Source organism: Pelmatolapia mariae, linkage group LG2 (assembly GCF_036321145.2).
Source record: "Pelmatolapia mariae isolate MD_Pm_ZW linkage group LG2, Pm_UMD_F_2, whole genome shotgun sequence".
NCBI classification, from domain to species: domain Eukaryota; kingdom Metazoa; phylum Chordata; class Actinopteri; order Cichliformes; family Cichlidae; genus Pelmatolapia; species Pelmatolapia mariae.
Window position 1 is genome coordinate 36,165,314 of NC_086228.1, and position 23,453 is coordinate 36,188,766.

At 41.2% G+C, this 23,453-nt stretch overlaps 1 protein-coding gene across 4 annotated transcripts in view; it reads right to left on the reverse strand.

The window, feature by feature from the left end:
* il1rapl2 (interleukin 1 receptor accessory protein-like 2) overlaps window positions 1-23,453 on the reverse strand; it is a 443,220-nt gene that overhangs the window by 167,143 nt on the left and 252,624 nt on the right. For all 4 annotated transcript variants that reach the window (XM_063499998.1, XM_063499989.2, XM_063499971.1 and 1 more), the window contains exons 3-4: window positions 1,996-2,165; window positions 387-490 (exon numbers count right to left, since the gene is read on the reverse strand). In XM_063499998.1, coding sequence (XP_063356068.1) covers window positions 387-490; window positions 1,996-2,165 — 274 coding nt within the window. The remainder of the gene's footprint in view (window positions 1-386; window positions 491-1,995; window positions 2,166-23,453) is intronic.

The following is a 23,453-nucleotide window of genomic DNA, read 5'->3' on the forward strand; positions in this document are numbered from 1 at the left end:
ATCCACAATGCAGCGGCGACCTCGTGAACCCTGCTGCAGGTCAGAGTCGGGCCAACGATATTTTGTTTGCATGCTGCTGAAATCCTTACTCTGTTTATTTAGTCTTATGAAGCAAATGTGCTGGGAGTGAAAGTGAAACTTCAAAATAAAGCCTGTGTTTTGTTGAGTGTGTTCACTTTGACCCAGCTCCCGTCTGGGGAGAAGAGCTGTGTTTATGTGATTCTCACAAACAATGCACCCATCTGAACCAGAAATAATCCCGAATCCTACTTTGTAAGAGAAACTAGGTTGTAGTTATTTTACTTCAGGGTTGATGCATTACAGTGCCAGGATACTGGTCAGAATGGAGTCAGACAGGCCTGTGCACTGACATGCATCCACATTACCTTAAAACGCATGTGTAGAATCCACTGTCTTCCAATTCAGCAGATCTGAACCAGATGGAGTCATCTTCTTTACTCAGCCTGTGACCCGAGAAGATGATGGGCTCCTAAAGGATACAATAAGCAGAAGATTATCCAATCTAATATAACAGGACTCTTATAATATGTATTAATGGAATCAACGATAGAGAGCAATGTATCTATAATCTGTAACGACTTCCTCTTGACCTAGAATTGACAACGGTAATGTGGTTGCTATGAAAAAATGTTATATATTTTAATAATATACCAAGTATTACTTTGTTACTCAGATATGCTGTTCATAATTTGAGACATGTTTTAATATACAGTAGCTTATGGAAGTTAGTGATAAACACAAATGAGTGCAAAAAGTGTTTATAAAGTGAGTCTATTTAATTAGACAACTAGCTTTATTCTTAAGATACGTCTTAAAATAACCAATTCAAAGTGCCTTTAATCTAAAATACTGATCAAAGACTTGGTGTGCTTTCATTTACCAAATGACATTTTGACTTCTTTGATTTCTTCTTCACTCACATTTTTCCCTCACTACATGTTTATACACCACTCTGCATATAATCATTAGTTATTATTAATCTTTGTCTTTGTCCTGTCTCCTTCCCTCACTCCCAACTCGTTGCAGCAGATTAGCCGCCCCTCCCGGAACCTGTTTCTCCAGGGGTTTCTTCCTGTTAAAAGGGAGTTTTTCTTTCCCACTGTGGCCAAGTGCTTGCTCATAGGGAGTTGTTTGATTGTGATTCGGTGCTATATAAATAAAATAAAAGATAAGTAAGAAATATGCCTGTACTTTCAAATTTATGCTTATAGATACCTATACTGATATAATAATTACAGTTATTATAATAATTAGAGAAAGCAAATTATTCTTTAAAAATAACACTTGAATTTTTTGAGTTTTTTAGTACAGCTTGAATGACCTTTGTTACCTTTTTGGAAAGAAATTTAAACATGAAAAACTACACTCCTATTTGTGCAGCGTTTCCACTCAACCAGATGGTTAATCCAGCTTTTTTGGAGAAAACTTATCTTTTTATTTATTCCAGTTGGCAAAAAAAAATAAAAAATAAAAAAATAAAAATCATGGTCTTGGTTTGTTAACTTTGCAAATTCAGGTGCTGACTGAAAATCTGTTGCTGCGTGGTACAGACCAAACATGAAGGTTTGAAGTGTAAAATTCTTGTATTTTATTAGTGTGTCACGTAGCACTAATGAGCAGATATTTGTGTGAGCTGCACCAATAAGGCTTATGGCAACAGCACGCTAACCGAGCTTACTGGCATTATTTGATAACGCATGGCACGTGGTGTTAAAAAACAAAACAAAAAATCGCTAATACCGAGGCTTCAAAATTGCAGACTCCAAAAGCCAACGACCCAGAGGTCACATCCGTGTTCTAAACAGTCTCAGGGCTGCTCAGGTTACTAACTGGTGAGCAGGTTATGGTTAGGTTAAATTAATGCTTTTTGTTAATTAACTTTTTAAATTTCCATTTCATGCCGTCTTCCTTGAACTGTCTCCCTGCCTCTTCTTTCCTTCCACATCAGTTGTAGTTCAGACCAGTGACGCTCACCTCTGCATCGCCTTTGTTCTTGTACCAGATGAGGCGCAGCTTGGCGTTGGTGGCCATGGTGTAGTTGGTTCGGATGTAGCTGTAGAACAAGGCACATTTAACTCGAACAGGCTCACCAGCCAATACGTGGTACTCCTTCAGATCCACAGACCAGTCAATGCATCCATCCACTGCGAGGGGGAACACAGAGAAGAGAAATATTGAGGACATATACCATTATACACCAAATACTGCAGGAGAGAGAAACACTGATTAAAACTCAAACAACACAGGAAGCGAAACACGAACATAAACAGCAAAAACAAAAACCCTCACTCAGCCAAGGGTTTATATAAGATATGTATAAGTAAAAACATAAAGAAAAATGCTTGACAGGAGAAAAAAACGAGGATGTGAGAGAGCCAGAGAGTGTGAGTGACAGGGATATTGTTTTATCTCGTTTCTTTGGTAATGTTATTCTTTACCTTCAAAGCAATAAAACATTGAATGTAAATTTTTGAGCTGTTTGTCTGTTCTTTTGTTTCAGGGGAGGGGCGGCAACATAGTGGGAGATTAAACGAGTTACAAAAAAAAGTGTAGCATTTTTTTCTTAAATGTTGAAGGTACAAACAGAGGAGGGTGTCAGAAATAAAACGAAACGTGTAGGAGGAAACTTCTTGTGAGAACAGATGAACAAAGTTCATTCTATTTTCTTTTGATTTCATCCCTACGACCAAATGTTTGTCTTCACTGTTATTTGTATGGAGTTTTTTTTTCATACACTAAGTTTGAAAAAAAAAAAGAAGTATGGACTGCTTACTAAGTATTGCTTTAGTAATTGGAGAAAATGTGTGCGAGATAAAAAGATAGAAATTCAGAATATGAAAGATGGAGGGAGAGGTCATGACCAAAGGAACAGATGAAAAGGGAAGTGTGCTGCAGCAGTGTTGGGGTGAGCCCAGGTCAACAAGAACGAACAGAAAACAAGTTGTAGATGTGAGACAAGTTCGAGATGGCGAGATGTTAGAGGTCGAAAAAAAGACAAAGAGCTTGCCCAAATGGACTCCCCTCCTCCTTCAGTTTTTTTCCTTTCCTCTCTGTCCCTCGTTCCTCTCACTTCTTTTAGTTTTCCTCGTGGTCTGAGCCTCAGATAGCTGTGCTCTGCTTTAACTGTCACCCTCAGGCACTTGCCACAAGGCCTTCCCTCTGAATTACAGCCTGTAGCAATAAAGCCTCTGGTTCTGTCATCCACTTCAAAATACCTCTTCTGTCTCTCATCTGTACTTTCCCCCTCTTGTTTATTAGTGTTGTCATAAATAGCATATTTATGCTAGATGGATTAGAACAGACTATAAGCTCTGAATGGCATCTAAAATTTGCCTGTGATATCATCTTTTTTTCCCCCAGCAGTGGAACGATACCGTTGACCACAATATCACAGCGTGACTTGAGCCAGGAAAATGGAATCTGAAGGAAAGTTGTTCAGATGAACATGTGCTCTACCCACATACCAAAGAGGTCTGGCCCGGATCTGGTGACTGCTGGCTGACTTCTGGCATGATAAGACATATGTCATCCAGATATGGGCCAGGCCTGGCATAGATGGCACTGTTTATGTGATGGCATGCCATATCTGGCTCGATTGTGGTTTGCTTCATGTGGCCCAGGCTCAAAGAAACCAGGTCTGGCCCGGATCTGGCATCAAGCTGGCACTTGTGACTGACTGGTGTCATGGCAGAGTGTATGTCAACCAGATGTGTGCCAGGTCTGGCAATGATGGCACTATTTATGTTCCTGTTTTCCTATTTTAGTTAGAAGACCCAAATGCCATGTTGCAGTACTATACTGCTATGGTAGCCAATGTTTCAAATGCAGGTTTGACAGGTTTGTGAGTGTACACTTTATCCAAAGCCTAGTGACGGTTTACTCATCTTTGCCAGTGGGTGGCTGTAGCTCAGGAGGTAGAGCAGGTCACCTACTGATCGGAAGGTTAGCGATTCGATCCCTGGCTCCTCCAGTCTGCGTGTCAAGAGTGTGAATGTGTATGAATGTAGTTAGGAAGCACTCAGTTTAGAGAAAGTGTGTGACTGGGTAAATGTGGCATGTTGTACAGAGCACTGTGAGTGATCTGGGAGAGTAGAAAAAGCGCTGTATAAGAATCAGTCCATTCACTGTCTGAACAGAGATTCGTCATGTTACTTTTTCACTGTTTTGCATGTTCTGGCACATGTTGTTATTACATGGCTTGATTAAGGTAGACATTAGGCTGACATCTGGGGCCAGAGCTGAAACTGTTCTGGGCCAGCACAGGGCCACCAGTGTGTCTACAACTGGCCCGTGGCTGCACACAACTTACACATGGCCCACATACCGCAAAGAATGACGGCCCTTTGGTGGCCCAGATCAGGTTTGCCAGAGGTAGTCCACAAATGGGCCAGCACAGGACCACCAGTGTGTCTGCAACTGGCCTTGTGCTGGCCCATGTGTGGGCCACATCTGGCAAACCAAATCTGGGTCACCAAAGGGCCGTCATTCTTTGCGGTATGTGGGCCATGTGTAAGCACATTGTGTGGGCCAGATCCGAGCCATACCAATTTTGCTATGTGGGTATATGTTAATATGCACATCTGGGTTTAAGGTTTGGCTTTAGCTTAAATAACATGTTATAAAATCAATTTCTAGTTTGTTTATATAGATTTTGTCCTACAAAGCACGCTAAAGTAAATTTAAATATTTGGTGATTGATCAGTTGACTTAAAAAAAAAATAATGCAAAATTGTCGCTTTAAAATATTTTAGGAACTTGGAAAAATAAAGTACCACTGGCTTGTAGCTCAGGCCAACTTAACCCTTTAAAACCTGAACCATGAAATAACTGCCAGAAATCTTTAATTATTTGATAATGGAGTGTTTGTTAAACCTTTAGACAAAATATATATATAAAAAAAGATCAAATTTGAATCTGCATATATGAGTTTTAATTTGTATTACATTTGCTACATTAGCCATATTTTTGCGATTTAGTCATTAAAAATGTGTCATGCAATTTATATAATTTTTTAATTTTTTGAGAGTGAACAAAAGTCACGCTGATGATGTAGAAGTCTCAAACTCACAAAAACACAGGTATCAAATACGATACGCTTGGCTTTAAAGGGTTAAGAGGGGTGACTTATGCTTACTTGTTTTATTTTGAGTGCACTGCAATTGAGAATAATACATCACATAACCTTAAAAACAGATGTATGTAGATTTGTACACAGCTAAATGACATTCATGAGTGGAAATAACTGCTAATGTCACAAAGTGGGTGGGATCTGAGATAAACCTTCTGACAAGCAAGTCAGGCCATGGTGTAGAACACCATTACTTGATAAATGACTTGGTAGTAAATACATTTGAAGGTTACACAGGCAAGTCTGCAAGTGTCCAACAGTTAGTTTCAAAGCAACACAGAACAGTCTAGTCCAGTGGTTCCCAAATTGAGCAGCGCGCCCCCTAGGGGGGGTTGCAGAGCCACTGCAGGGGTGGGGCGCGGTATGAATAAAAAAAGCTTGGACACTGCTAGCATAATGGACAGGCTTTTGATGGGGCTCCCACACAAACGCATCGCCAAATATGCTTCCAAACCAACTTCCTTCCAAGCCAATGACTAGAAGATATGATGATATCTTGCCTTTGGCTTCACCTGCAAAGATTTTCTTGTAAAACAAAGGGAAGCCTAGCAAAACAAGTTTGGTAACCACTGGTCTGGTCTAACTCCTACTTACTTGTGATACAAAGTATCCCACGTCCAAAATACAACTGAATCAAATACAAACACATGTCTTTCCCAGCAGCTTGTCATAACAGGAAATTAAAAATTCATGGCTCAGTGGCATATTCGCTGGCACTGGGCCATTGTTAGCAAAATTTGCCGGGCCTGTGCTTTTCGGACACAGGATACAGGTTGTGGATCGTTACATTGGCTAGCTCTATAAGTCAATGTAAACATGTTTTAGCACTCTGTATGATGTGTCAGGTGTAATTTGTGTTGAGTTAAGTCACTACCAAAGATTTAACGACTCTATTTGCACCAGTTTGCGGTTTAAAATTACAGCCACATACTTAACTGGTACATTTATAGATTTAGCAATATGCATTAAGTCATACTGTGGCAGGAGAGATTCAGCATCGCTGCACACACACTCATGCACAGACACACGGCAGATTTATTACACACACGATCACTCATTCACCTTCTCAAATTAGTGCTTGTCCTCATCTCCCACTACACATGCACCAACAGCAGTCATTTAATCAGTGACAAGCTTGACAGATAGTCATAAAAACTGTGCCGATCTGTCATGAAACACACAGTTTCACAGACTAAAACAACATTTTTTTCATGAGAGTAAAAAGGCCTGAAATTCTGTGCATGTGTGTGTGTGTGTGTGTGTGTGTCTGCGCAAATGTGTGTGTAAAAGAATTAAGTAATGAATTGGCCAGTCAGACTTGGTGGTTGTAAATTAATGAGCTGACACGAACTGAAGATGTTAGTGTAGTCCATTCAACACCTAACACACACACACAGGATGCACCCAGGGCATCACATTAATAGAAAATCACATTAGTTTGGTCTGCTGGACTAATGCCTTTTGTTTGAGACAATGTTTAACACAGGTCAGACCCACACACACACACACTAACACATGAGAAAGATGAGACCTGTGGTTTGTGTGTATATGTGCATGTGTGGGTGTGTGGGTGTATAAATATATTTATATACACGTGTATATGTATAAGCCAGAAGTGTGTGTGTGTGTGTGTGTGTGTGTGCGTGTGTGTGTGGTGGGGGGGTGCAGCTGTGTGTGTCTGTAGACATATTAAATGTGTGGGCGAGGTGTTAGCATGGGCAGATATATCATTCCCGTCAGTTCTATCTGCATACGGATGCTCCCAAACGGCAGAATGAAAATAACCCTGAATAAATGGCAAAGTTTCAGAGTCTGGAAAAGTGGAGAGAGTTTTGGGCAAATATACTCACATAGACACGCACACGCACACACACACACACACACACACACACACACACACACACACACACACACACACACACACACACACGTGGACAGAGTCCCAAACCTATATGCAGGCTGCACTTTTTTTCCCTTTGGCAGAAACGATCATGTTCAACAACAAAAAATGCAAAACATCAAATATATTTCCAACTGAACTAAACTGCAGCAGAGTAATTTACTGTAAATAACACATTTAGTTCTTCTGATGCTTCAAAATTGCTTTAGCTTTATTTAGTCTTATTCTGCCAGATTTGATCTTATCCTGTAAGATTTGAACACTTTGATAGGAAACTGGGAAATAAAATAAACTTGACATTTAAGCATTGTTGAGGGAGACTTTCTTGTAAAATGAGTTCCAAGCAGGAAAGCTGCAGACTTATTTGATTATTACAAGTGTTGTGTTATTAGCCAAAGATGTGTAGCAGCACTGGAGAGTGTAAGACTTCAGTCTATACTAATAGTGATCTTAAACTTGCACTTGCAGTATTTTGCACTCACTGATTTCAACTGCAAAGGCACCGAAGCAAACCCTGTAACAGTCTGATGTGGCGAACAGAGAGCTGAGTGTGAAGGTGAAGCTTGTCGATCAGTGTCCCCACGTCCACCTGTGACCACAAGCTCTGGCTACTGACCTAAAACTGCAGACATAATCCACAGAAATGAGCTTTCATAGGTCCGAACTCCAATTATGGTTTGTTGTTGCTGTTGGTGAAAAACTGATGGATGTATGATTAGATGGACGGTTGTTATCAGTATTACTGTCATAACCTTTGTCATCATTGTTTGACAAAAATAGCTGTAAAGGAGGAGGAGGCAAAGAATCTTGCATAGATATCAGCTGGAGACTGCATGATTACTACTGGTTATTAGGAAAAAACCTGTACTGGTCGGCCTGCTGGTCGTTGATTTTGGGAGGTTGTTTGCTGTAGCTAGGTCAAATTGATTGCAATTAGGTATGAAATTCTGGAGAAAGAACCTCATTGTGATTGCTTCGATTGCTTGCAAATTACTGCTGTCACCTGTAGATTTCATGGAAGATGCTGACTTGTCTGCAAACACTCAGACGACTTGCTAAGCATTGGTGAAGTTGTGTAGAGTGCGACACACGGGAAACCGACACCTTTCGATTTCAAAATAAGGGCTGCACCTTTTGCAACATGTTGGTTTCAGCTGCACAACTTTTACTGTGAAGTCGTTACTGAAATTCCTGTAAATCCGATACCTCAAGAAAGAAGTCACAAGGGATGTTTAAATTTATACCATAGGTGCTTCTGCTAGGAGGCTGAGGGGTGGCACTAATGACTGCCAATATTTTTGCAACATATTTCAGCCAGCGACAGCAGGCAACATCCAGTAACCATTCGTCAACCAGTCACATGTATTTCCCTGGAGATCAGAGGTTGCCCATAGATACCAGATTGGAAGATTGTGTGACTGTCGTCTTGTCGACTTCCACAAGTGGGAATTGCTATCCACGGTTCTAAATTCTATAGTTTAGACAGGACTATAGGTGGTTATTTTGTGTTTGTGTTTTCTATTTTGTGACTACTGTTTGCATTACAGGCTGTAGTATTTTTTTTTTTTTTTTGAAACGGCCATACAAAAGACCTTCTGCTTCATCTCTTTGAGCTAACGACTCTTTGCTGACGTGCCATGAGTACATAGTTTGGTGAGGCACGCTTCCTTGGATAAATCTTTAAAAAATCCTTTCGTCTTGTTTTTGTTTTGAGGCCATTAGAGACCACCGTGTACTGTAAAGATTAATGATGGTGTCTTGCATGGCTATGAGGTCTTGAGTTTTGACAATATCTGTCTACAGACAGATGGCGAAACATTGAAACACCTGCCAGATTTTTTCACCATAACACACACACACACACACACACACACAACACTAACACAATACCAGCTACACTATCACAGCCCATATAAATGTGTGCATGGAGGTACCTTTCACTCTGGCGGTTTTGAAAGTGGTGCTATACCTGCAGTAGTCCTCTTATGCTGGTGATCCTGATGGGTTTGTTTCTACTAGACACCAGAGAAGACTATTATAGTGCTTCAATAAGCTGCCCGCAAGTTTAAACTTTAAATTTACTCCATAAGTTTCAGTCTGCCTTAGAGAGCACACATTAGACAACATGAATATAGTTTAACAATAACACTGACAATACTGGGCATGTATGCTTTATTTAATTTAAGCGCTGGAGGACTGCGAGTTATGTAGTTTGTGCTGGGAGCCGAATATTCAGTCCAGGCCTGTCACTCAAACGTAAAGCCCCTCAGAGCCTCCAACCTGTCTGCACGCCTCCCACAATCCCCTGCAATACCACTACAGCTGCTGCCATAATAATAGCTTGACCTGACCCACCCACACACACACACACACACGCACACACACAGGTAATGATCCCCACATTCACAAACAGGGGCAAACACACACAAAAAAGCAGTATGAAGTCACACACACACACACACACACACACACACACACACGTACATGTGCACACTGGAAAGACAAGTACACAGTCAACACATGAGTGCACACACACACACACACACACACACAACAGTCTATCACCACTGGAGGGCAATTTACACCATGGGTGAGAAAAGACAGAAAGAAAAAAAAGAAAAGAAAGGGGAGAGAGAGAGAGAGAGAGAGAGAGAGAGAGAGAGAGAGAGAGAGAGAGAGAGAGAGAACAAGATTAGAAGGCGAAAGAGCGAGGGGGAGAGAGGGAGACAGAGTGTACCTGCCATTTGGCCCAGTGGTTTGTGCTGATGTTCAATTTCAGCGCACGGCCAACTTGATGGTTACTTATTTTCTCTGAACACATTTTATGAGAATAGGCTTTAGCCTAGATAGAGCTTTATATGTACGCCTCGAGGACATACTGCATTTGTGTGCGGGCACTGCAGAGCGAGGAGAAGCGTGACATGGCGCGTGTTTGCCATTTTCAAAATGACTCTCAGAATAAGTTGCGCTCCGGCTCAAACTGTGAATCTATGCCACACACACACACACACACACACACACACACACACACACACACGTCTGGTTTGCTATCCTCGTGGGGACATCCCATTGACATAATGCTTTCCCTAGCCCCTTACCCTAACCCTAACCATTAAAAATGAATGCCTAACCCTAACCCTTACCCTAAACCTAACCATAACCTAATTGTAACCCTGACAGTAAAACCACATTTTGAGTGTGAAAATTGCTTTCAACCCCGAGGGGACCTGGATTTTGGTCCCCACGGTGCAGAAAGTCCCCACCAGGATAGTAAAAGTCAGATTTTGGTCCCCACCAGGATAGTACGAACCCGTACACATACACACACATAAATCTATGTGTGTGTGTGTGTGTGTGTAAGGGTGTAACTGTGAGGGGATTCACATACATAATCCATTCCTAGCCACTTACCTTCAACTCAGTCATCAAAACTAAGGGCCTAACAACAGCCCTCACCCGAGCTGTAACTTAAACCCAATTCAGATTTTAACCCTTTAAAGGGATCCTCAAAATCGTTCCCACTCCAGTGGGCTAAGACTCAAACTGATTCTCACAGTGTTAGTTGGGCAACAACACACACGCACATCCATACACACACAAACCAAAGCAATCTATTTTGTGAGCCGTATGAATATGGTAATACATGTCTGGGTTATGGCCTTCATTCATTGCAACGGAGTTACAACAGCATCTATCAGCATACGAGGCTTGTAGTGCTACAGCACACACACACACGCACATACACGTACACACACATATTACAACCAAGACACACAGTAAAACACTCAACCTCATATTAACAGACTCACACATTTTCATGCACATGCATTGGGCTGAATAAATGGAGTTGACCACAATCTGCCCTCTGTCTAATGCTACCAAACAGACTGAAATTTATTCATTCTCACAGGAGAAAGCACACACAGAGACACACATGCCCACAAAAAAACAAAGGGAAAAAAGTGACATGTACTGATAAGAAAACTGCAGCTGTGAAAACTGAAAGCATCATCTGAGTTAACCTGTGGATTCTACTGATGAATGAGAGCGTGCGTTTGAGTGGACCGTGTTGAACTATAACTAATAAAGATAATAAGAAACCCTGATGTGACTGGCAGAATAACAGTGTCATAAAATATAAATAAATAATATATTTCTAAGATCTAGCTGGCTTATTTAGCTTGTAGGTAAAAAAGCTCTTAAGTTGTCTTTATAAATCTGTTTAAACTCGTCTACATTCGCCTAGAAAGTGGATTAGTTATTCTGACATTACGCAGAACAATTACAACTTGGAGCAGTACGTCTGCAAACTGACACATTTATTTCTACATTACTTGAAGAAGATGTAAACAAATCAGACGCCAAAGCCTGCATTTAGTGTTATTTGACCTAAAACAGACTGTAGTAGAGCACTGTCATCATTAATGTCACCGTTAATCAATAAAGCCATTATACGCTGTGAATTTCAATGAAAATAAAATTCTATAAGAATACTCCTGTGTTTAGGCTAGTCTTATTGTTCAAAGACTAGCCTGTGCTGGAAGTGCATGAAAAACATAGATAAGAATAGAAACTGCATATTTTGTTAAAATTTGTTTTCAGGTTAAACATGGATCAGAAATGCGGGGTACGGAGTGCATTCAGAGATAATGTAGTCAGAGCTCTATTCTGACTGCACAAATTTGTCCACCTTAGATACAAAGTATGGCTGACACCTAAATTTACCCTAAATGGCTGGGTGGGTGATGATTGGAGGATGAGTATATTTGATGTGACTCTTAGTCTGATCTTATATCAAAGTAAAGCCAGATTTCTGTGACTACTTGGTGAACCCAAGTCAAATCAAAGTTTATTTCTATGGTACATTTTAAACAGCTGGCAAAGGTGTTGTAGAAGTTACATGAAATATGCATAACACTGACTAAATCAACAAGAAGTACACACCAACAATCAAATAGAACAAGTGAACATGACTGTGTTTGGATATTAGAAGCCAGGGTACTCTACTGGGACAAATAGGATTTTAAAAGTGTTGATTGGGGATGGAGATCGAGAGACTGGGCAGCTCTTATATGAAAAGGTAAGTTGTTCCAAAGATTAGCTGAGGCACCACTGAGAAGGCGCTATTGCCTCTGCTGAAATCAAGCTGAATAAAAATAAAACATGACACTATTTAAACCTTCATGATCTGTATCCAGATAACTTTTTTTCTGAATGAGAGAAATGCATGTGCCCAACCAGTGTCTAACAGGAAAAAACTCACTCGTGTGCTTTTTGTGCGAAAAGGCAGCTTTGGACATGTCCAGACTGAATTTCCCTATGTTGCCTCAAGTTTCTGTGCAAAGTGGTAGAGCTTACATATTGAGATCAGATCAGGCAGCATGGTTAGCACTGTTGCCTCACAGCAAGAAGGTCCTGAGTTCAATTCCACCATCAGGGCGGGATCTTTCTGTGTGGAGTTTGCATGTTCTCCCCGTGTTTGCGTGGGTTCTCCCCAGGTACTCCGGCTTCCTCTTACAGTCCAAAGACATGCAGTTAGTGGGGACAGGTTAATTGGGAAACTCTTAATTGCCCATAGTTGCGAATAGTTTTGTGTGTCTATGTGTTAACCTTGCGACAGACTGGCGACCTGTCCAGGGGATCACATTGTTGGCACAATCGAGATTGTGACTTTTATTTTTCTACCAATGTGAATGCAAAGACCCATATCATCCAGGTAACATATTTACTGAAGGTACTGATCCAAGTGTTAGATCACCCTGAATTGCTGTGGACGTCTTCCTTCCTCCCTTTTCCAGTTTGGTAATTTGGTTAACCAGAAACAGGTCAAACCACTTGAAAGTGTGTTTAGTCCTCTACTCACACACACGGACACACACTGTGCCCCACTTTGCTTTTTTTTCCTGGATGAAAGCCTTCATAGGACAGCACAAGCTTTATAGGTACTAACAAAATACAGTGTTGTAGACTTCTACTACAATTATAAACTGACTGGTTTATTAAATAGAAACGACTTTCCCATCTCAGTGAAAACGAGCCTTCCATTAGTAAACTGACAACATCTGTTTTCTCCCAGAAGGAGCTGTTGCTTTTGAACTGCTTTGGACTTTCCTATCACCAAATGGTCAGAGTGCCCTGTAACAGATTGCGCTATCTCAAAGAGGAGGGGAAATGTGATTTGATTGGTCAGGCTGGAGGCAAGACTCTTTACCATTTCCAGCTGAGTTACAGTTCTGCCACGGGCTTGTTGACTCAGCCACTGCTTGTGCCATGTGCAACTGATTCTTGGAAATAAAGCATAGCGCAGTCTGAAATGTCTTCAAAATGTTGACTTGAGTTTTGCAAATCAGGTCATGAACCAGAAAGAGAAGTAGGCCCAAATAATTTGAGAAAACGCTGAAAAGAAAACAAAAAAAGGATGGGCAGCAGGAGGAAAGATTGAGGATGAAGGAGTAGTTTTGATAGGAAGTACTTAATGAGAAATAATGAGTCCCATTTCCCTGGGAAGTACAACACATTGGCCTTCCTATTAACTATAATGACTCTAGAAGAGGTATATATGGATAGATGAAGGAAAGGAGAGGTGGAAGCATAGAGGGAAGATGGAGAGGAAACACAAAGGAAGCACCTGTGGATGACAGATAAAGGATCTTATCAGGAAAGATAGTAAGAAGGTAGATAATGTTTCCCTATCAGGCTACTCCTCAATGAGTAATGACAGCAGAAACAAAAGGTAAAAAAAGAGGAAGATGAGAAACAGAAGATAGTTTGTAGCATCTGCAACATAGATAAATCAATGCCAAATTACACGTGGTAGCCTGGTATAATTACACCAATAAATGTGATCAGGGTTGGGATGATTGATGACATATCTCACACTAGAGCTAATGTTAGTGTTTGCTGAATACTAAGACCATATTTCCCACTCAACCAAACAGCCACTCACTCTTGATGTCCTACAGTCAGCCGCTCCATCTGCTATGCATGGAGGCTATTACCCAGGAAAACCATTACCCTCTTGTTGGTGTGTGTAGAAATCTACCCTTATAAAATGGAAAATCTGAAGTTGAATAAGAAAGGAACGTGTCAGGATGCCATTGTAGGAATTCCGGACTCAATGTTCGATCTCATGCTTAGTGGAGTGGAAATTAGATTCCCAAATCATTAATGGGGAAAATGACAGGAAATCTTTTTTAGGGTGGGGAACATTTTGGGTGATTGAAAAAAGTCCTTCAAAGGATTAGACGGAGAACAGAGACAGAGATCGTAAAAACTAGAAAAACAGAAATGTAAACAGACCCAACCAACTGGACGACACATGGGAGATCAGATCAATAGAAAATGATACAAAAGACTTTTTTGTGCAAGATGAAAAAAGGCAAAGTGGGGTAGTTAAACCTTTACTTAAAAAGCCATCTCTAGACCCAGCTGTCTTAGCTAATTATAGGCCAATCTCCAACCTTCCTTTCATATCAAAAATCCTTGAAAGAGTAGTTGTCAAACAGCTAACAGATCATCTGCAGAGGAATGGCTTATTTGAAGAGTTTCAGTCAGGTTTCAGAGCTCATCACAGCACAGAAACAGCTTTAGTGAAGGTTACAAATGATCTTCTTATGGCCTCTGACAGTGGACTCATCTCTGTGCTTGTCCTGCTAGACCTTAGTGCAGCGTTTGATACTGTTGATCATAATATCCTATTAGAGCGATTAGAACATGCTGTAGGTATTACAGGTACTGTGCTGCAGTGGTTTGTATCATATCTATCTAATAGACTCCAATTTGTTCAAGTAAATGGAGAGTCCTCTTCACACACTAAGGTCAATTATGGTGTTCCACAGGGTTCAGTGCTAGGACCAATTCTATTTACATTATACATGCTTCCCCTAGGCAGCATCATTAGAAGACATAGCATAAATTTTCACTGCTATGCAGATGACACGCAGCTCTATCTATCCATGAAGCCAGGTAACACACACCAATTAGTTAAACTGCAGGAATGTCTTAAAGACATAAAGACCTGGATGGCCGCTAACTTTCTGCTTCTTAATTCAGATAAAACTGAGGTTATTGTACTCGGCCCTGAAAATCTTAGAAATATGGTATCTAACCAGATTCTTACTCTGGATGGCATTACCTTGGCCTCCAGTAACACTGTGAGGAACCTTGGAGTCATTTTTGACCAGGATATGTCCTTCAACGCACATATTAAACAAATATGTAAGACTGCTTTCTTCCATTTGCGCAACATCTCTAAAATTAGAAATATCCTGTCTCAGAGTGATGCTGAAAAACTAGTTCATGCATTTATTACTTCCAGGCTGGACTACTGTAATTCACTATTATCAGGATGTCCTAAAAACTCACTGAAAAGTCTTCAGCTAATCCAAAATGCTGCAGCAAGAGTACTGACAGGGACTAGAAAGAGAGAGCAGATTTCTCCTGTATTGGCTTCCCTTCATTGGCTTCCTGTTAAATCCAGAATTGAATTTAAAATCCTGCTCCTCACATACAAGGTCTTAAATAATCAGGCCCCATCTTATCTTAATGACCTTGTAGTACCATATCACCCTATTAGAGCACTTCGCTCTTGCTCTGCAGGCCTACTTGCTGTTCCTAGAGTATTTAAAAGTAGAATGGGAGGGAGAGCCTTCAGTTTTCAGGCCCCTCTTCTGTGGAACCAGCTTCCAGTTTGGATTCGGGAGACAGACACTATCTCTACTTTCAAGATTAGGCTTAAAACTTTCCTTTTTGCTAAAGCATATAGTTAGGGCTGGACCAGGTGACCCTGAATCCTCCCTTAGTTATGCTGCAATAGACATAGGCTGCCGGGGATTCCCATGATGCATTGAGTTTTTCCTTTCCAGTCACCTTTCTCACTCACTATGTGTTAATAGACCTCTCTGCATTGAATCATATCTGTTATTAATCTCTGTCTCTCTTCCACAGCATGTCTTTATCCTGTTTTCCTTCTCTCACCCCAACCGGTCGCAGCAGATGGCCCCGCCCCTCCCTGAGCCTGGTTCTGCCGGAGGTTTCTTCCTGTTAAAAGGGAGTTTTTCCTTCCCACTGTCGCCAAAGTGCTTGCTCATAGGGGGTCGTATGATTGTTGGGTTTTTCTCTGTATTTATTATTGTGCTATCTACTGTACAATATAAAGCGCCTTGAGGCGACTTTTGTTGTGATTTGGCGCTATATAAATAAAATTGAATTGAATTGAATTGAATTGAATGAAAAAGCGGGAGGTGATGTAAGAAGAGAAAAAAGGGGGCAATGAAAATAAAAGCAGCATGTTGGAAGCCATCAGCTACCTGCATCCAAGTTACAATGTTCAGATTTCATCTGCTTCCACTTAATTTTATGCATCTCTCTGTGTTTACCACAGCGTTGCTTGCATCACATTTCTGTTTGCTGTATCATTTCATTATTTGGTTCCACAACAGCCCACTTTCCCCTTGTTGATCATTAAAATCTAATCTTGCCTGGCTGTGCAGGCTCGTGCGAGCATAAAACAGTGATATATTTCATGTTTATTCAGAAAATGATTGCTTTTATTACTTTTTGATCTCACTGCTGAATCTCAGGGTTAATGAAAAGTCCCCAGTGTCTTCATCGGGATTATTATCTTTTTAAAGCAGCGGGATGAAGAAGGTGATCTGTGTGCTTGTAGGCTTTTAAAAAATTGAGAAAAGAAGGATATCAGCTGTTTTCTTTACTGGGACTTGTGTTAAATGAACATTCTTATTTTTACTTTTTGCACTTATCCCCTTAATGTGCATTCTGGAATCGAGCTTTTAAATTCAGCCGTACAATCTATTACTAAAAGATACAGGTCAACGTGACCTTTGCTCGGACTACCTTTTAGTAAAACCACCTACACTTAAACTTCGTCATTACATGCATACTCTGTTAATCATCTAATGCTTTCATTCATTATATCGGGATCTCTTTTTCCTCAATCTGGCAACCCACTGACTGCCAACAACTTGGCCTCTGGTGACTAGATAATGTGTGATTCCTAGTATAGCCAGTGGATATCAGTGTCAGTCACACAACATGCTTGGGCAGTGCGCTCCTTCTTTTAATCTCTACATGCACTCTTTAGCTTCATGCAACCAAAACCTCCAAAGTAACTCTTCAGTAAGATTCAGACTAAAGCAGACTACAAACAGAAACCAGAAATCTTCTGTGAATCAAAAATCTCACCCTGCTTTGGGATTTAGCATATATACATGCAGATATCTCTTTCCACCAATATAGTGCCTTAAGAGGCAGATCTGCCTTCATTTCTACAGGTTTGAGAACCATTGGTTACTCAGCATTACAGAAAGGAAGGTGTGGTAATTATAATATGTGCTTGAATACAATCGTGATGCACAGAAACTGCAGGCTGCTCTGTGAATTAAAGCCACAGACTAATGTTGCTATAGTTAACTAAAACTAGATGTGTAAAACATTTAGTTTTTGTATTTTTTAGTTTGATAAAAATTTGATTACTGCTTGCCTGATGAGGCATTGATTGACGTTTTTATTGAGACTGGATGCCAACAAGACTGTGAGTCAACTACTTTCAAAACCTTCTGTGATTCTATCATTGTAATACCTGATTTACTGATTTCTTGAAGTCTTGCCTCAGACATATACCCTCGATACAATATTAATAATTAAAAAGACTAAAACCAACATGGAAACTAATAAAAATGTAACATTTTCAAACAACAAGAAGCACTTCTGTTTATAGACAGTAAGACTGACACGCACGCTGTTGGAGTCAAATTGTTAAATGTTGTCATTGTGTTACTTAAATTTGTAAGTCTTAGTTCAAGCAGCATGATCAAAGACATTCCTTTGTTTCTGATTACCCTCCCCAGCCTGTTGGTGGGGGAGGCTGTAGTGTTTTATTACAGGCATATCCTATGTGAGGGTTCTGTTTTCTTGTTTAGTAAGTTTCCTGCTTTTATGACCCTTTTGTGGGCAGGTCACACAAATGCACCCCCTTCCTTGTCGTTAACGGGAATAAGTTTCTAAACCAGCGGGGCCTGTGAAAGCGCAGACCCAACATTTATTTGGTCCTTCCGAGCCGGAGCCCAACACATCGCGTCCACCGAGGAGGGGGAGATGAGACACCGAAGTCTGCTAGCAGCCAGGACGTCTGGGACGCTTGATGAAAGCCCCGGTAATTAATTTATGGCCAGGCCGGTGAGTTAGCGTCTGACCTCCCCTCGGGTTGAATGGCGATTGACGGGATCCAGAGACTCTTCCCGTGAATGAGAAGCAACACAAACAGTAAGTAGAGAAGGCCTTATGCGTCACCGTGACTGCACATGTAGACGCGGGTCCGGGAACGCGCTAGCCGCATGAGAGAGACGCAGGCTTCTCCGCCATTTGGGGCGTGGAGACAACCTAGGTTCGGTTTCTTCGCCATGAGGAGAGTTCGGAATCTCCGCCATTTGGGGCGTTGGAGAGCTTTCAACAGAGCGCGCTAGCTGTGCGTGTAGACGCAAGCTATAGGCCTAGTTTGTGTGTGAGAGCGTGTAAGTGTGTGCGGGCCAGACGTGGTTTGAGTGTGGCTGATTGTTGTCTTGTAATGGGGAACAAACTGAGTAAGTCTGCCTTGACAGGGGATGGAATACATTGCAAAGTATTCACCGGGCAGCACGTAGTATGTAGATCATTGAAGAAAGAAATGAATTTGTGCGCAAAGCAGATGAAAAAGTGAGTGTGAATGTGTCTGAGGTCACAGTGTGTGTGTGAAGCAGTCTCCAACTGGGAAGAGGTGATTCTGCAGGTCACCTTCTACCCCAGTGGACACAAAGAAAGAAAATAGTTGCGTTGTTGATGAAATAAAAAGTAACAATAATATGAAGAGTGTTTGGTGTTTCTCAGCCTAAAACAACTACAATCTCACTTTCTGTTTTTAAGCAAGGAGAGTTCAAAAACCAGAGAGAGAGATGTGTGTTGTTTAAGTAGTGATGAGAATAATGAAAATGTCTCAGTGTGTCACTTGCAGGTGAAGATCAGACCTGGATCAATTTTCCACATGCAGCAGTTGGAGGAAAATTATAGGTTAAATATCATTAAGGAAGACTCAGGCTCCTCATCCTGAAAAAGCAAGCTCCACGGAAGCTAACCTCTGCCTGAAGACAAGGAGTGCAGTTCCAGAAGCACAGGCATGAACATCAACAGTTGACAGCAGGCCAAGAGACAACAGCAGAGTCCTGAGCAGAGAGGTCCAGCAGCAGTGTGTGCAAACGGCATCAGAGAGAAAGAAAACCCATCACCTGACTGATTGAGTGACATTTGCCACTTTTGGAGTGAAATGGCAATGAAAGAGGCAGTGAGGATGACACAGGACAAAGCTGAAGAGAACTGACTGCCATTGGACTGTTGAAGTGAGAGAGGAGAACGGAGTGAGAGGAGCAGGTGAGAACACAGAGGAAGGCTGTTATTTAGTGTGGGAAATCAAAAAATTGGGTTAGCAATCCTGGGAAAAAGGAAACTGACTGCTTTAAGTGGGAAAATTGAGAAGGAGTCTGGACCACAAAATGAGAAAGGTACACAAAATCACACACAAACTGAAAATGCATTAACCCTACTAACATATACACACATACAATGAAACTCATGAAGACCAGACAGCATCTTAAGCATGTGATTCTGTTTGTCATCTTGTCCAAGTCACTTAGTAGGTTGAGAAGTGATACATAGACCAGTGGACTAATATTATAGGAGGAAAGATGATTGCATCATAGATGGGGGAAACAGAATGCTGATGAGGGGTCTTGAATGAGTGAGCTGAGTGAGCTGATTGTTGAGTTTCTGAGGTTTGTGAAGAAGTTTTAACATGTAACACATTTGATTACATGAGAAGAAATTCATTATGTGATAAGACATCAGGGTTATGTTGTGTGTTGTGTAGCGTGAGATGTGTGGCTGATGGATGAATGTTTGAGATTAATCTGACTGATGATTTGTCTTTTGTTACAAAGTTGAACCTGCCAATTAGGTTTGGTATGATTTACCCTCCTGGGACGAAGAACATGTGTCATGACTTAACAAGGCCTTTCTTTTTCCTTTTTATTTTGTTACTTTCATAGTGCACTGAAAGTTTTGTTGCTAACATGTCTGTCATTTAAGCAGATCTGAACAATTTGAACAGGAAGAGCTACACAACATGTTGTCGGGAACGGTTGCAAAGCGAGTTTCTCCACATTAAAATGGGCTCGGGAGAAAGTCACTTATTGGGACAAGCAGAAAGTGAGTCCCTGTCTAAAAGGATTCAGCGAGGTAATCCAGTCTAAATTCTTTTCCTTTTTGAAATGGCGTCATATTACTGAGGGTGGAAATGAAATGTGACGATAGATTCCGCTATCAGCAGTGAATGAATGGATGAATGAGAGGGAAAAAATGGGGAACTGACTGGACTGGTAAAAGCTGACAAGAGTTGACTGACTTGACACCACTATTCAAGGTTAACCCCCACCCAGATGTGACAAAGGGGTGGATGTATGGATGTGTGTGTCTTTTGTTGCAGGAGCAGGAGGAGACCAGAGGAGGAAACTTTGGGTCACATGACTATGTGAACTCTGCAAATTAAACCTTATAGCTGTAATTTTTCTGGGTGTTTGTGAATTTACCAGAGGTGTGTTATTCATGACCTAGTATTGCTCACTGTGAGAAAGTGTGTATACACCTGCGCAGCGCTAACATTTACATTACTTTTCTACAGCAGAGGGTTAATCATGTGATTTACAGCAGGACACACAGTTGGTTAATATTTTTTACAGGATTACTGAGTTTTTGTGACGGAAACTGTGTTTACAGGCTGTATGTTGGTGATGCAATTACACTCTGTTGTTGAGAAAATGTTGGAGAAAATGGAGAATAAATTACAGGGGAAAATGTGAATACAGTGTGAGACATACTGTGTTGAGACCAGTGTTAATTCTTTTTTACAGCAGAGTGTTAACTTTATGGTCTTTTTACAGCACCTCTGGAATCTGGTGACCTAGGCCTGACCTCCAGGATGCTACTGCTAATGTGATTCAGCACAGACAGACAAGTGACAATTGAAGAGATGTGCAGTGATTGTGGAATAGTTTAATATTGGGCTCATTATCTGACTGCTATTGAGCTCATAGTGATAAAATGAGTGGAGTGACAAACTTAAGGAAAGTCACGGATTACAATGTGGAATAAATTGGGATGATCCATGTTTGGAGCAATTTATGGAAAAAAAAGCAGGAGTTTCATGATTTAGAATAAACCTGCAATGATACTTGTCTCTGTGATGCTGAATACTTTATTACTCTTATGAGCTACAGTTGTTTGCAAATGTGAAGTTGTTTTAACTTACAGGTTTTGTCTTACAGGCAAGGATACAGGCTCCAGGTGGAACTGGGAGTTAAACAAGCTTAACATTTAACCACTGACTAATGTTTTTAAACAGGGTTACAGGTTTGGAGTGGAGCTGCTCCAAGAGGGAAACCCTGGGGAATTTTTCAAAGAGAATGTACAACATTCTTGTGCATGTCTCATTGTGTGGAGTTGACACATGGCAAGAGCCGTGTGGCAAAAGAGGAGTGTCAATTTTTAACTTGCAGGTACCATGAGAAGGAGTGACTGAGGAGATCGTCCACAAGATGGAAACTGAGGCCAGGAAAGAGGCTTCAGGAGGATCAGAGAGGAGCAGAGATCACCTTCAGCACAGCAGACATCCCACAGAGAGCTGTGCTACTGGGCTTCCAGAAGATCGTCATGAGGAGACTTTGAACAGCAAACATCCAGAAGGAGTGAAAGAGATTCGATGTTGATGTTGAGGAAGACAACTAGGGTGTAAGACATGCTCTGCCCTAATTCTTCAGCTGCGTTGGAACAGAAACTGAAGGATGAAAGGAGCATGCCAAGCTCTAATCGATGGCGCACAGAGGAAGTTCAGCGATGGAATTGTGATTCTGTGAACAGCACAGATGCCAGGAGACTGGGAAATAACTGACAGCACTTTCCCATGAAGATCACCTAAGGTGTTTCACTTTGCCATGCAGACTTTGATACTCTGCAGAGGGCTTTTGTTTACATTTGCATCATGTACACTTCGATAAGCTGGCTGAAATTTTGAGCCATGGGCGTGGACATGACTCAAAAAGGAGGGAGAAGATCATAAACAACTTGATCCAATTTCCTTTAAAAAATTTCTGCAGTGACAACAGGACAGTGGAGGAGTTGTAAATGCAGGTGATTCACCAGTTGACTCTGTCACCCCACAGGAAGGATGCCTGCAGTGAGAAGATTTGGGGGTTTGATAGAGGTCATAAAAAGGAGTGTTGACCAGGCTACAGCTTTGACGATAGCTGGAAGCCTCACAGACAAACAACAAAACCCAACTGGTGTGTTTGAATGTCTGTTCTGCAGACATTTAGACTTGAGTCATATGGACAATGATGGAAACACCTGGAAGAGACGTTTATGGAGCACTGCAAAACTCAACTACTCTGCAGGGAGGTGTGTGATTTACACACCAAGAGGAGATGCACCACAAAGCTGGATTGTGGTGGCATATGATTTTGAGAATGTTGATTCCTGTTTTTGACTGTTGACATTCATTTATTTACTTGCAGGATGCAGTTTACTGTGTGTGAGATCAATGAGAAATAAGGTAACTGCTAACACATGTATTAACTGTGAACTTTTGCAGTGATAGAAGGTGAATGACATGAGGAGCTGTATGTGAATGAAGTCTACATTGAAACTGTCAAACACAAGGGTGCATAAGTGTAAATTTAAGTACAATAATGACAAAAGGGGGGACTGTTGGAGTCAAATTGTTAAATGTGTTACTTAAATTTGTAAGTCTTAGTTCAAGCAGCATGATCAGAGACATTCCTTTGTTTCTGATTACCCTCCCCAGCCTGTTGGTGGGGGAGGCTGTAGTGTTTTATTATAGGCACATCCTATGTGAGGGTTCTGTTTTCTTGTTTAGTAAGTTTCCTGCTTTTATGACCCTTTTGTGGGCAGGAGGTCACACAAATGCACCCCCAAACACAAACACACACACTCACATGCATACACACACATTCTCGCAGTGTTTTAACCTTTTGTGCCCATAGGGGTTTTTTACAATGGGTGGTGCTTGTGTGTACTGTAACTGTTTTCAATAAAAGGCGGCAAGCGGAAGCCGGGGTCGAAGTCGTCTGTGGTTGGATTCAGAGTGCTTTTCTGAGACACCGACCGGGGCTTCCCTTGCGCAAGTAAAATCGATCGATCGCTGATTGTCTTGCTTCCTTGTCGTTAACGGGAATAAGTTTCTAAACCAGCGGGGCCTGTGGAAGCGCAGACCCAACAATGACAGACTTTTCCACATGTTTGAAAAATGAGGATTTAAAAAGCAACATTTCTTTAAGAAACTTG